Here is a 15,066-nt window from a genome sequence, read left to right on the forward strand (position 1 = left end):
TAACGGAGAGTATCGTAGCAGCGATAGATCGTCGCGCGACGATGCGCAGGTCAGCGGTGTCCTCCTACCAGAGACTCACCGGGAGGATTGGTGTAAAAAGGAGCTTGTGTGTTCTGCAATGTTCGCGAAGCCCCGCACACCATACGTTTCGTGACAGCTTTGGTGGGTAATATACTACAAACAAGTTGTTAGTGCAAAGAAAAATGGTGATCGATGGTGACCAGAGCTCGGGGTGGTAGTGGTGGTAGGAGATTATCGCATTCAAAGTCCATGTTGTATCGTGTAACACTCACGGTACACGATGCAAACATTGCGAGCCAGAAGCGACGATTGTCCTATTTCTTTTGTTTCGTACTAGGTAAATACTAATCCCAACATTTCTTTCGTATTCCGTAATGTAATATCCGAACACGGGTGGATTACGATACATGCGTACATACATGATTTCGAATAATTTTTCTGTTTGGTTCTCCTTACGCATAGTCCGCGGAAAAGCTTAGTTTCCAAGATATTCGTGCAAAAGCTATTGCTCTCGTCGCATCGAATTTGCGAAGTCCCTGCTTTTCTACCGTATGTACTTGGATTATTTCTTATTTTGTTCGTTCGTAGTTCCGTGTGTGGTATGTCCCTAGAATTTGTGTCTTCTTTTGGCGCCTTTCGTGGAAGAAAAAAACGATGTCTATACAGCGCCAATCGGGGTAGTAGCGAAACGTGCAAACTGTTAGCCAAATTCGACCGTCGGTAATTTGGTCAACGGTTTGCGCGTTTCGTCACTGCCTCGATTGGCGCTGCGCGGACATTGAACGCAGCTTCGTTTATTCGATTTAATCGATAATTTTTAATATCGATCGTTCGTTATATTTTGGCTGAAGCATTGATTGCTCGATGCAACGAGACGCGCCGAACGTAGGGAAACGGTATGACAGGAACAGAATGATTCCTATCGTTTTAAATAGAGGTACAGAGATCGTAATCGTATCGATCGTCAAGAATGCGATACCGACCGTACGCGACACAATAATTTGTACTTATCGGCGATTGGTACGATTCAAGTGTCGCGCGGGTCGTTCTCGAGGTTCTATATCGCCTATGCGCAACCAGGTAACAATAGGTCGAGTCGGTCCTCCTCGCTGTGCGTGCCCGTGCGTGCCTGTGCGTGCCTGTGGCGCCGGAAAGCTCTGTATCTGATAAGGGGGTGACACGATTGTGTTTGGATTGCGATTGGCCGGCGCCGAATAGGTAGTTTTCCGTGTGTCTTCGATGAACAGTAATTTGTAAGTCGCATTTCAGTTTGAGACGACGCGAGACATCGGTATATAAGCCCCGCTTGGAAAACCGTTGCACAGAAGTGCACAGAATTCGAAGCGTAACAATTACTGTAGGCTGGAATTTGGCGTTGCGCGATATCGTTGCATCGGGTGCCCTGTAAAAGAGAGAGAGAGAGAGAGGGGGAGAGAGAGAGAGAGAGAGAGAGAGAGAGAGAGGCCACCGACCGCATACGACTATTCTCTCATGCGCTGTGCACTATGTAAAATTGGGTGAGTATTGATTTTTTCGTTAATGCTGGGAATAATATTAATAATTAGTCGAGAAGGTACAACTTATTAACTTCGAATCGATCGTAAACGCTCGGAAACGAATAAACGGAATAAAATTAGTTCGATCGTAGGACCATCGTACAAACTCGTTTCAATGTTATTCGGCAATGGGAATTATCGTGCATAATTACCAATTACGATTTCACATTCGTTCTTTGAAACGCAATAGAAAAGAAAAACTTCAAGTATTTTATATGTTCGTTCGATCCCCGGTCGGTTGAAATAAAATACGATACCGCTTCTCGCGTCTCGAACAACGAAAGATTTTCGATAAAGTTCGATCGACGTAAATTATATTCGGTGTCCGATTACAGTTTACGACGCGTTACGTTAACGATGAAATATTTTCGTCGCCCGTAAAACTACAAGTGTTTCTCCCGATCCTTGGGCCGGAATAACGATGCCAAGCGATTTATTTCTGTTTCGTTCGATAGGCCTTAGGCTACGACCTACGACTACGACTGCTCGCGTTTATCGGAAACCGCTGGCCACGTTTATAGAATCTGGTACAAGCTCGAGAAGGAAAACACACTGCCCAAGATGACCACGAATCTGAAGACAATGGAATTTCTGAAATTGAGCAGACGCGTCCGGCGACGGCTGAACGCCCGGAACGGTGAGTAATGTCGCAAACGTTGTCAAGGTTCGATCGAGATCACGATGTTATCGAACAACTCGCGATATCCGATTGAAACGTGATTCCGATTAATCGACTTCGCAGACCTTCCGCACGTGACGCCCCGTTTACATCCTGCAATGTTCGCATTAGCGTGCATCGGTAGAACGATGGATGCATAAATATCGAAGAGAAATCCGAGCGAGAAAACGTAACACGGATGGCTACGGCTGCTGTAAAATCGTTCTTCCGATGGAAGAATCGACCTGGCCTGTTGATAGAAAACGCGAATCGGAAGTCGTTGACAAACCGCGAACGATATCGCGACGCGCCGTTCCATCTTCGTAATCGTTTCTAACGATCGACGAGCTAAAGCTAAGCGATCCGATCGATCTCGATCTCCACTCTTCCGAACTGTGAACGTTATTGTAAAGATGAGGAGCGTCGCGATCGAATACGAATAGGGCCACGGATACGGATGCCGATGCCGATCACGACTTCGCAGAGAAACTGCACAAAGAAGCCCTTGCAACGCCCTTACGGCCGCTTCGCTTCGACTCGCAATCGGTTTCTTTCGAACGTCGTTCAGTTATGTTCTTTTCTGGTTAACCGGGCGAACCGAGTCACGATGAATTACGATCGCGGTTCGTCTATGTAGAACGGCGACCGCAACGTTCCAGCAATTATTGGCACCGCCGAGTCAGCCGAGAGATCGCCGAGTAAACGCGCCGACGAGCACGGATGTATGGGTGTCCGTGCGTGCACGCACGCCGGCTTGCAACGACGAGCAACGACGAGCAACGACGAGCAACGACGGACAACGAACGCGCATGGATGAGCGCGAGCGAGCATCTTATCTGCTGTACGATTACATGAAATAAAAATAGAAAAAAAACGAGGATGAAATGAAAAACGGAGAGAAACGAGCGGAATAATCCGAAGTTCGGGGCGAAGAGGAGATGGGGAGTAGAACAGGAGAAGCTGCGAGAAGGTACCGCACCAGCCGCGGCTGCGGCCGCTCTCGGTCATCGGGTTCCCCTTTGCACCGTGCAGATTAGAAGCTCGTTCGAGACTCGGATTAGAAACACGCTTGGTCTTCGACTCGGCAGTTCCCGCGTTTCCGTCGCGTTCGTCGCGTTTCCGTCGAAGGGATACGATCCGATCCGTCACGCAGCGAGACCAAGACGTACCCCGTTGCAAGATATCGTAAGTACCCGATCGATTCGGAGAGTACCGTAGATGGAACGGAATCGTCGCGGATGCTCGTACACATTCGTTCCAACTAGGAATCGAATAGAGGTTCGACGAGCGTAACGAACGCAAACTCTGTCCCACGACGCCGATCTCGATCGCGATCGCGTTCGCGATCGCGATCGCGATCGAACAGGATGTCCCGACTTTCTCGATCTTTTCCGACGAATCGTTTCGAACTGTAACGAATTGTTTTTGCAGTGAGCGACCAGCTTCTCGCGGACGGCCAGGAAAAGAGGAAAAGGGTATCGTTGAACGTGGACACGAAGATGCTGAAGATCGGGTTCATCGGAGGCGGCAAGATGGCACAGGCGCTTGCCAAGGGTTTCATTCGTGCCGGTAAAAATAACGATAGAACCTAGTTGCTCTTAATTACCCAATGGAATGGTACTCGGTTTCCCAACGCGTATCTTCGCACCTTGCGACTCGAATTTGTCAAGAAAATTCCCGAAACGCGTTCGGCGAACTTGTGTGTGGAAAGTTGTGGAAAGTTACGGGACGTTGCAACTCGACGGATCCGATTCGCTTCCATCGATTCCGTTCGCGCTCGTTCGTCCGACCTCCGACCTATCTTCTGCCCGACGCTCGATCGCCTGTGGTCGGCGGTGTGTCGGCGGGAAGTTGAGAAAATTCGAGAATTTGCCACGAGGTACGAGCCAACCGATTCCCATCGTATCGGATGGCACGCGTATTCGTCGACTCGTCGAAAAGAATGTTGAACGTTGCCGAATCACCACCCCCGGTCGCATATTACGGCAAGGTTATAGCGTATGCATACGCGTACGATACATGTATTTACGATCCAATAAGGGCAACGAACCCGAGACACGCGTACACGTATGCATATACGCGTAGAAACGTACGGAGAAACTCGAAGATCGAATCGTCCGATTCCGAAGCGTCCGCAAAGGACACGCCCGATCCCTGTTAACGCAAATACGGTGTTTCGCAGGGCTGAGCAGGGGCGACATGATGCTGGCCAGCTGCCTACCGAACGACGCAGCCAGTATAGACGCGTTCAAGGTAAGTCGGTTTCGCGATCGTAGAGAGAATAGAAATTTTCCCTGTCTCCCCACCCTCGCGCGAAAACCCTCCACTCCACCCCGTTATTCGTAAAATGATTCATTTGCGACCGTCGCATTCCTTGGACACGCAAAACAAACGCGATAAAAGGTAATCAGCGAATGGCCGACGGTATCGGCGCGTCGGCCTGGTCGTGCTGTATCTCGAAAAAAACATCAAAACAACGAATATCATTTTTGTTTGCTCGGTAAACATTAATCTGAAATTGCTCAATCGTTAATAAGCTTGTTGCGGCGTCGCCCGTTCGATCGCGATCGCGATCGCGATCGTGACCGTGACCGCGATCGCGATCACGATCAGTTAATTAGAGATATCGTACCGTATGTACGTTTACATATCCGATCGGCGATCGGCGATCGGCGATTCCGAACTCTGTTCTTGCTCGCACCGGGTTCACGAATGCTCGCTCGTGTCGCCAGAAACTCGATCGGATCGAGCGTTTTCGATCGTTATCGCGCCTAGGAAACTTTCCGTTGTATACGCGATACGTTTCCTTATCTTTGCTCAACGACAAGTCTATGAATTGTGACCGACGCGTGACGCGCGACGCGGATATCTGGCTATGCCTTTATCTCGAATCTCGGATCTCGGATCTCGGATCTCGGATCTCGGATCTCGAAAGCCGAATTTTTACGTTTTGCCGATGCAACGAATGCACGTGCAGAGAATAGTCGGCGATGGGGAATCAAATTGTAATTCCAACGTTCTTTCAGGAAATCGGATCGGAGACCGTATTCAAGAACGGACCCGTAGTCGATCACGGGGACCTTTTGATTTTGTCGGTAAAACCGCAAGTGGTACCGATGGTTCTTCCGGATTTGAAAAACTACAACAAACTGTTGCTGTCGATCGCTATGGGCGTTCCAATAGCATCGTTGGAAAAGGTATTTCGCGCAACGATCGATCGGTCGCGACACGATCGAATATCACGTTACGCGTTCCGATGCTTGCAGGCTTTACCCGGAGGAACCCCGGTGATCAGGGTGATGCCCAACACACCGGTCCTCGTTGGTTGCGGAGCTACGGTGTTCGCGCGTGGTAAACACGCGGGCGACAAGGAAGCTGAAATAGCGGAGAAATTGTTTTCCTCCGTGGGTGTCTGCGAAGAAGTGCCCGAGACCTCGATCGATCCGGTCACCGCTCTGGCCGGTTCCGGGCCCGCTTACGTCAGTACAATAATATATCGAACTTTCCGATAGTCGATCGCGGCGGTCTTCGCGCGACCGTCTCTTATCTCCCTTGGCAAACGAATCGGCTCGATGATCGGCACACGGTTGCCCGTTTCTGTTCGTTAGGTATACATGATGATAGAAGCCATGGCCGACGGCGGCGTGAAAATGGGCCTGACGAGGCCGATCGCCTACAAGTTGGCTGCGCAGACCGTTCTCGGTGCCGGCGCTATGGTTCGGGAAACCAACGCTCATCCGGGACAACTGAAAGACGACGTGGCATCTCCTGCTGGTTGGTAATCGAACCTGTCGCGATATATCGCGTATTTCTTTTCGAATTTCTCTCCCGAATTTCTCTCCGAATTCAAATTGCTGTAATTCTCTGTGCGATCAGGATCTACCATAACAGGCGTCCACTATCTCGAGCAACACGGTTTAAGATCGGCTGTGATCGGCGCGGTAGAAGCAGCAACGAAGCGGTGCAGAGAAGTTAGCTCGTTTCTAGAAAATGGCCAAGACTAATTTCTCGACCAATCGAACAGTGAAGTAGAAAATTGGCAACGCACACGCGCACTCGCACGCACGCACGCACACGCAGAGAGAGAGAGAGAGAGAGAGAGAGAGAGAGAGAGAGAGAGAGAGAGAGAGAGAGAGAGAGATAGGAGCCGGAAACAAGGAGCAAGTTGAAACATATATAGTACTCGCGTAGTTCTACACTGGAGATAAGCGATAGCGATTAACTATGTCTAGTTTTTAAGAACTCTTTTGTAGATTTTGTAAATAATTTCATTGAATTTATTGTTTATCATTCGTTCGAAGCATCGCGTCGCGATTAAAAATATAGATCTGTAACTGTTTCGACGATATCATATTTTTAGAACGAACGTTACGGTATATAAGAATGTTACATGTAAATATTTTTATACATATTTTGTAGCGACATCTGTATACTTTTGAGCACGCTGTTTCCACGATTTTCAATTTGAAATCGATTATAAAAAAATACAAAAAATATGGAACATACGATCTCGACGCGTGTACATACGTATAGCATTATTGCACGTACATTACGCGTTTTGTCCTGCGATTTCTCTTTATACCCGAAGCGATAATCCTGCGTTTAATTCTTATTAATTAATTTATTTAACGAGCAACGATGCACGTGCACAGTGTTATCCAACAACTTATAAATTCTTCGCGCGATAAAAGATAGCTAGATATAGGAATTGTTTGTCCGAGTATTTATAGATGCTCGTTGTTGACGCATCCTTCTATCGTCTTACGCTTGCCGATGCACCGACAAAGCTACCTCTTAGACGTTAGATCCGTAATAAAAGTTAAGCGATGTAACACAAATATGTGCACAAGTACAATATCGTTTGCAGTTGCCTTCGTAATCTTGATATTTGTAGTAGGATTGCTCGAGCGATAAAGACTGTCCTTGATAATCATCTGCGCGTTATTCATCGAATCCAGTTCCTGTTTCTTTTCTTATCGTTCAATTATTACGATTCTGTTTATTTTCTTTGAAGTTACACAGCAGCCGCTCGCATCGTGCCCCATTACGCTGTATCTTCGTGTACGCTTTGCTCGCATTACTTTAAACAACAAACATGTTTGCCAACAAATTCGAGATTAACGGTTCAAAATTGAAAGAACATTTTCAAGGTATGCGGACGTTGACGATACGCGGATGCCCGTATGTAGGGACGATCGAATATCTGTTAGAGCTGTCACGGATGAATCTTGCAGAGTTAGCACGCGACTCCACTTACGAATCGATGAAACTTATTTATTTTTATTTCTTAGTATCGGTACACGGATAAACTGGTGGCGACGGTTACTTTACAACATGGTGTACCCTAGGTTGTCGTCCGAACGATCAGGGGCGAGAAAAACGCGAAAATCGAGCCGGAAATATATCGGGCATAATGCAAATCCCATGTGTTCATGACGTTTTCGATACGCGCGAGCATCTTTTCGAAGTCGGTATATCGATCTTTGTCTTCCATCTTAGAATCGACACGTGGCGCCTCTCGCGGCGAGTTTTCGAAGCTCCTTTCGGGGTTCGTACAGCGCCAATTAGTCCCGTGGCAAAACGCTGAAACTACTAGCCAAAATTACCGACAGCTGATTTTGGCTAACAGTTTGAGCGTTTTGCCACGGGACTAATTGGCGCTGTACGGACCCCGAAAGGAGCTTCGGGATTTCGCCGCAAGAGGCAGCACTGTCGGCCGCATTCGTAGAACGCAGAGTCGCCGAAAAATATTAATTAAGGCAAAAGTAGGGCATAAAACGATAAACCAAGGGCACCGATTTATAGAGGAGCGTCTGCTGCGTCGATATCGCGTGAAGAAAGCGGATGACAACGTTACAAAATGTGAGTAATTAGCATTACAGTGAATCAAACTTCAAAACGCAATTAATGACGTTTCGCACTGTTGCGATCTGTTTTTTAATATGTTATCGATGCAATAGATTCTCCCGAACGTTTCCGTAGCTTTGGTTTATATTTCTGTGCTTTAATATTGTCATAATTAATGTTTTTCGACGACCATGCGTTCCGCGAATGCGGGCGTCAGTGGCGCCTCTTGCGGCGAGATCTCGAAGCTCCTTTCGGCGTTCGTACAGCGCCAATTGGTCCGGTGGCAAAACGCTCAAACTGTTAGCCAAAATCGGCTGTCGGTAATTTTGGCTAGTAGTTTGAGCGTTTTGCCACCGGACGAATTGGCGCTGTACAAACGCCGAAAGTAGGTTCCAGCTTCTGCCGCAAGAGGCGCCACCGTTTGGCTAGCAGTTTCAGCGTTTTGCCACCGGACCAATCGGCGCTGTACGAACGCCGAAAGGAGCTTCACAGTTTCGCCGCAAGTAGCGCCACTTGTGTCACACCTGGCGCTAATTTCAAACGTTCAGGGGCAGACGATTCGTATCGAATTCTACATTATATGTTACGGCGAAAGCCGTAAGGAAGTAAAATCGTTAGAATTCATCGACGATTCCGAATATAAATTCTTCCGAGAAAGCAGAGATAGTTCGGGCGTTTATCGTTACGCGGCAACGATCCCGTACGCCGTACATCTCGCGTTATCTCGTCGACCGCGAATATTACCGAACGTTATCGAACATCGTTCCGTGAGAATTTATGGACGTTGAGACATCGAAGCTGGAGGATCGCGATTTATGGAAGAGCTAATCGGAAAAATATCAAATGAAACGATCGTGCGAAGTTGGGTGACGCATCGTTGAGTTTTATTTTACATTACATAAGAAAACGTCGACACCGGCGTACTTCTCCACCTACGTTGAAGAAAAATGTGAAAAATACGCTGTTGGTGGTGCGCGCGCGCGCGCGCGTATACATATACATACACATATATAGATACGTATATCATCGACAAACACATTACACGCGATTAACCGTGCTTTCGAGGCCGTCGCGTTCGAGTTGACGCGCCTATCGGTGCGCGCAGTCCTCGCGCGATATACATGTGTACATATTTCGCGGGTGAACACGTAGATACGTTCTCCGTACTTCCTTTCCTTACGGCGCAACAACGTAGATACCGCGTAGTCGCGGTCTTCCAACAGCCTTCGCGTCGAATACTCGGAATGATACAACTCGAATTAACACGGTCCCAACGATACGAAGACGAATAACGGACAACGCTGAGACCAGGTCGCGGTCGCGACGAGAAGCGAGGACGAGACGGTCGAGACGGTCGAGACGAGACGAGTCGAGTCAACCGAGTAAACGTTGCGGATGGTCAGAGAGAGAGAGAGAGAGAGAGAGAGAGAAAGAGAGTACCGTCGGCTCTTGCCAACTATCGATGAAAGTTAATGCGTCTACTACAGCCGGATCATCGTCCTGCTTCGAAACCGATCGCGAGACAGCCAATTATCGGAGCTATCTTATGATATACGAGGCCTAAAGCCTCGGGCCCGAGGATTGAAAAAGTCGTGAAATTTTCGAGAACGACGAAGGACGGAACTGGCGTCTGCCCGGCCGTTGAAAACGATATCGTTACGATGTCGCTAGCTACGTACCTGCTTCGTATACACGCGCATACGTATGTACATGCACGTATCACGGTGGCGTCTACGACGGTGTCGTCGATGCCGACGATCGATCGTTCACCTGGTTTTAAGTTTTAATAGGTTTAGCGAGCTTCCGAACGATACGACCGCGGTCTCTGCAACGTGAACTCTGCTTGTACAACCGTGTCGTTGATCGCGACAGATCGTTCGACTTCTCGACGAGGATCGGTCGAGGAAGACGAACGTGTCGCGATAGAAACGAGAAAACTACGAGTTGGCACGTTCGTCTTTCGCGAACACGCGTCTAACGTATGATACGTTACGTGTCCGACGTACATAAATTGTGGCGTCGCGCCGCGCCGCGCCGCGCCGCGCCGCGTACACAACGTTATTGCTCGCGTCGATAACGAGGTGTTACCCCACGCGCGGCTGCGCCATTTCCTACACATCCTGGGATCGTTTCGTCCGTGTACACGTGTACCTATATTCTTCTACCTACATATATCGTATGTTCGAGAACGAGTACGTTTCAAATTCGATATCCGAAATTTCAATTGGTCGCGTCGCGCGCGGGTACGGCTCGCTTCGGTTGGTTCGAGTTCCGAGGTTCGGCGAGCTATCGCGGGTCTCGGGTCGAGAAGCGAGGTGTGCGAAAGCGGCTAGGAATGGGAAGTCCCGAAGACCGAAAGGCGCGAAGACCTCGAAGACGTCGCCGCGCGCAACATCTTCGACGCTCGTTCGACCGCGACTCGACCGTTTCAGAAATAGTCGAGAGTCGGCGATCCGGAAATGTCGCACGTTATGCTACATAATAGGCGCGGATAGGTATGTTCGGACATCGACGAACGATGCGTATAGTCGACGAGAAAGCCGCGCGCGGCGGAAGGCGGAATCCTTCTCGCCGAGGTTCTCGCGTCGTACGGACCTCCTGGTCCAACGTCGCAGCCGCGATACGGCTGTTACGAAACTAGCGAAACCGTAGAAATAGAAGATGCATCGCGCCGTTTCGTTCCAGAAGTTTGTCGCGAGACGCGCGGCGAGGCGTCGGTCTCGTTCGCAAAATAGGTCCGAATCGCTCGTTGTACCTACATCTGGCACGAATCCCGCGCTCGACGTATCGTTATAAATATCTTTCGCGTTTTAGCTCGCATTCTCGCTGTACCCGAATCGCTCGAAATCGAAAGCCGTTCCCCGTCTTCGAGCCGGCATCACCGAGACCGAGATCGATATCGATTCGCGACGCGAAAATTATACGATATAAAATATGTAGCCGATTAGAAATGCCGAACGACTGCTTCGAGAAGGCGTCGAAAACGTGTTGTGTCGCGAACACCGTTTGGGCCGCGTTTCCGACATTCTCGCCCTTCTCCGCCCTTGTTCGCGCGGGTCGAGAAAGTTCGTTGGCTCTTTTTCGGCCGGTCGCTTTGTTCGCCGTTGCGACTCGACTCCCGCCGTCTCCGCTTCGCACGGTCGCTTATCGTTGATAATAGTCGAGTTCCCCGATGGACCCGCGGAGACGCCCGCTTCCCGCACGGCGGTTTGCTCCACGAAATACTCGAATTTGTCGACGTTTCAACGGTCCTGTTACCCCGTAACTCGTAGCTCGCGGATAGCGCGTCGAAGGGTCGACGAGTGGCACGGTGGCCTTGACGCGCTCGCGTTCGCGGTTTGCACGCGCGTCCGTTTCTCGGCCGGGGAAATACGTACTCTTAACGCCATCCAGAAATAAGCGCGCGATGGACAAATTGTGGAGAGGTCGGTGCGCGTCGGTCGACGACCTCGTCCGATTCGGCCGCTCCGACTCGAGATTCGTTCCGATCGCGTAAATCGGTAAGAACCCGCAAAGGGCGTTTTAACGCTTTCTCGATCAACGAGACGGAACGGAGCGCGACGGGGCGCGACGGGGCGCGCCGGGACGCTTTCTTATCTAACAATAACACCTTCTTTCTCTCTTCGGCGGAACGAGCGTTCCAATGCACCGTCGCGCGCTGTCGTTGTCGCGTTGCTCGCTCGAAACCGGAATACGATCGTAAAAGCCGAACGCGGATGTAGGCGCGTTTCGTATCGAAAAATCGAAAGATCGAAAGATCGAAAGATCGTTCCCTCCCGTGAGCCGTTATCTCGTTAGCGATGCCGGAATCGACGAGTTTTCTCGGTGCTTGAAATCACCGTCGCGCGACGTTCCGCGATAAAGAATCGAAAGGAACGGAGGCGACGGCTGGGACGGACGCGCCTCGAAAACGAAAACGAAAACAGCCGAGCACGGCGACCGTAATTGCGAGACGTTTACGATCACGGTCGGATCGAATGTAGAACCAGAGATGGAAAGGCGACGGAGCATCGAGACGGGAGACGGCGACGCATCGTTCGATCGCGGTATCCTAGCCGACGCCGACGAACTTTCGACGAGTCGCGCGAACGCTCGAAAGCGAAAAGTTCTTCCTAATCGAAAGAGAAGCGGCCGCGTGCCAAGACCCGCTACCGCCGGCGGAATTCTCGTCCGATAAAAGGAACGACCGACGCCGACAACGAGCAACGCGCGGAAGGCGAAAGACCTTCGACAAGGTGAAACTTTTGCGCGTCGCGTTCGAACGTATTCGATCTTGAATCGCCGGAGCGACGACGTGCCGCGTAAATTCGTGCGCTTCGCGTTTCTGTAGTCGACGCGATATTCTCGCGTTCCGAGCGTTCGCACGCGTCGTACGTTGTTGCATTGTGCACGCAACGCGCGCGCACAGACGTCGTCTCGAGAATCCGCTAAATATAGAATGTTATCGACCGAATAAGAATCGGGAAAATAGCTTCCCGAGTCGAATGAAATCATATTTTTGCCGGTTTCGATTCCGCAAGTTTTTCCATCGTCGATTCGCACGCATGTTCCACGAACGTTGTCGGAGAGGATGTCGTCGTTTTACTTCGAGTCGATTCTTATCTCGGAAAATTCGTTTTGCTCGAAAGAAGCGCGTACACGCGCATACATTTTCGTCGGTGCGACGTCGCGTAGCGAGAGACGGTAGGTACGCGTTATCCGCGGCAACGCGTAATCGTTTTCGACTCCGCGCGGTGAGCAACGCGTGTCCGTAACAATTTATAGAACGCGGAGAAGGAGAGATCGCGTTGGCCGATAAACGCGATCGCACGAGTCACCGACAACCGTTGACCGATAATGCGACTCGTTCGAATCGACCAAGTCGATACTTTTGGCAGTGCTGCGATGCTTGTCTCGGGTGTTGTTCCGAAGCTGACGCAACCAACCGTCATTTTTAGGATCTCCGGCGTTCGCGCGTACATATGTACGCGGATGTTTACGCGCGAACGATCGAAAACTTATCGTGATGGAAAACCGGTGGACGAATCTATTTTAACGCTTTGTTTCCCAGATTCTGCTCAACCGATCCACGTGTTTACGAATGTTCCGATACCGCGCGTCGAATAATTAGATAACGAACGAATTCGAGCCAATTCTATAAGTTGGCACTGCACGCTTCTAGGCAAGCTTGAAAACAAGAGGTTTCCAGGGGAGGAATGTTTTGAAAGTGGAAGAAAGTTGGTCGAGAGAATCGGTATCGTAAGTGGGCGTTCGTACGGCCGACGACGCTCGATCGCTCGATCCCGCGATCGACCGATCGACTGTACCGATCGACCAGCTTGTGCCACGTGCGAAAACCGGTTTACGCTCGCCGTTCGTTTCGTACGAACGAATGCTGCCCTTTAAATTCTCGATTTAGTTGAGAAACGAAATTCGTCCGTTCGATCGAACCTGCGTCGTTGTCGTACCGTTGATCCGAAACGCCGCGACAGTCCGAAACGCGCGCGCGCGATTATCGTGCACCGATTACGCAACACGCAACAACCGCGCGATAACGTTATTACCGTATAAATCCTGCGGACGCGTCCAATCGTTGCGAAACGTGAAAAAAGGAATCGGTCGCGTTCGCGTCGTAGCTCGCGAATCGTAAATTTGGCCAAACTCGAAAAGATGGAAGCGCGAGAGACGCGTTATCCGTCCGCCCAAGGAACGTCGAAACGTGTTTACGAGCAAGCGTAACACCGGAGTGTTTACATAGGTATAGATTGTAGATAACGTCGAACAAACGGTACTCGGTCGAACGAGGACGCGTCTCGTGACTCATATACGTATGTAGGTAAACAATCGACCGGCTCTGTGGTCTTACGTAATATTAATACGGCTAATAAACTTACGACGCAATAATGTAGCGATTATGCGGGCAACAAGTTCACGCGATGTCGAACGGTTGAAAACAAACTTCGATGGCCGACGCGAGCCTGCGCACGACTCGATCGTGCGATCGCGCGACCGTGTGCTCGCGCAGAGGTGTCGCGGCGTTTGGGAGTGTACGCGTACACGACTGGGTGCGCGAGCGTATCGGTCTCGCGCGCGCGCGCGTACACGTACAATGTACATTCGATGCTGCATGCTCGCAATTAGTTGCTACGTACGTACTTGCTACAGGCTACAGGCTACAGGCTACGAAAGCTGAAGCGATAGATGTTCGCGTGTCCTTTCCCGTTCCTCTTTGCTTTTTCTTATTCTCCTTTTCCTTGTCGTACAAATACGTACATTCGAGCAGAATAATTTCACAAATTGATTATCCCACGGTTCGTAGCGTCGACGGTTCGCCGATATCGGAGTCGACGCCTTCGTCTCGTTTTACATATTTTCGTTTCACCGAATAGCAGGTTGTACGAAGAACGGCGTTACACCGAAATCGTAATATCGTTGGAACGTTATAGGATTTACCGTATACGTATACCGTATACGAAATTGATCGGACTCGAGTAGAATCGCGTACGAAAGCGGTACGCATCGGTGTGCGATACGCGGGTCGCACACCAACTCGATTCGTCTTCTGCGTTCTACGATCTACGTCGTTGTTTTACCACGATATGTTTTACCCACGTACGTACGTACACGGATACGATAAATATACATACATACGTACATATTACGTTTCCGTGGCCCGTAGCCATTGCGCGCGCGCGCGCGCGCGCATCTACACCCGAAAGACACGCAACACGCGACGGCGACGGCGACGCCGGACGACGCTGCGACGCCGTGACGCCGGCGAGGCCGTGGGTCGCGAGGCCACGCGACGCGAACGCCGGCGTCGCTTCCCATACATTTATCTGGTTTTGTCCTCGACGATTCGGGGTGTAAACGATACCAGATGTAAACATCTGTAATGCCCGAGTCGGAGAACGAGCCGACGAACGAGCAAACGACACATTTTCACAGAAACCTCGACAGAACGTTGTACGCCAAAGATGGCGCTTTTAACGGTGAGCTAATTCC

General features: G+C 50.1%; 1 protein-coding gene across 5 annotated transcripts; it reads left to right on the forward strand.

Annotated features, from left to right (window-relative positions):
• The first annotated feature begins 9 nt into the window (after positions 1–9).
• LOC117227431 (pyrroline-5-carboxylate reductase 2) lies at positions 10–7,168 on the forward strand. Of its 5 annotated transcripts, none has more exons than XM_033482658.2 (9): positions 11–162; positions 1,291–1,538; positions 2,033–2,214; positions 3,667–3,804; positions 4,418–4,488; positions 5,262–5,432; positions 5,502–5,714; positions 5,844–6,009; positions 6,112–7,168. In XM_033482658.2, the coding sequence occupies exons 3-9, from the start codon at positions 2,139–2,141 to the stop codon at positions 6,237–6,239; spliced, it is 963 nt and encodes a 320-aa protein (XP_033338549.1). In that variant the 5' UTR covers positions 11–162; positions 1,291–1,538; positions 2,033–2,138; the 3' UTR covers positions 6,240–7,168. The 5 variants fall into 5 exon arrangements, with proteins under 5 accessions (XP_033338551.1, XP_033338549.1, XP_033338550.1 ...); XM_033482659.2 differs by lacking the exon at positions 11–162 and adding an exon at positions 191–358; XM_033482657.2 differs by lacking the exon at positions 11–162 and adding an exon at positions 636–1,239.
• Positions 7,169–15,066: the final 7,898 nt, after the last annotated feature.

The sequence above is a fragment of the Megalopta genalis genome, chromosome 5 (assembly GCF_051020955.1).
Source record: "Megalopta genalis isolate 19385.01 chromosome 5, iyMegGena1_principal, whole genome shotgun sequence".
NCBI classification, from domain to species: domain Eukaryota; kingdom Metazoa; phylum Arthropoda; class Insecta; order Hymenoptera; family Halictidae; genus Megalopta; species Megalopta genalis.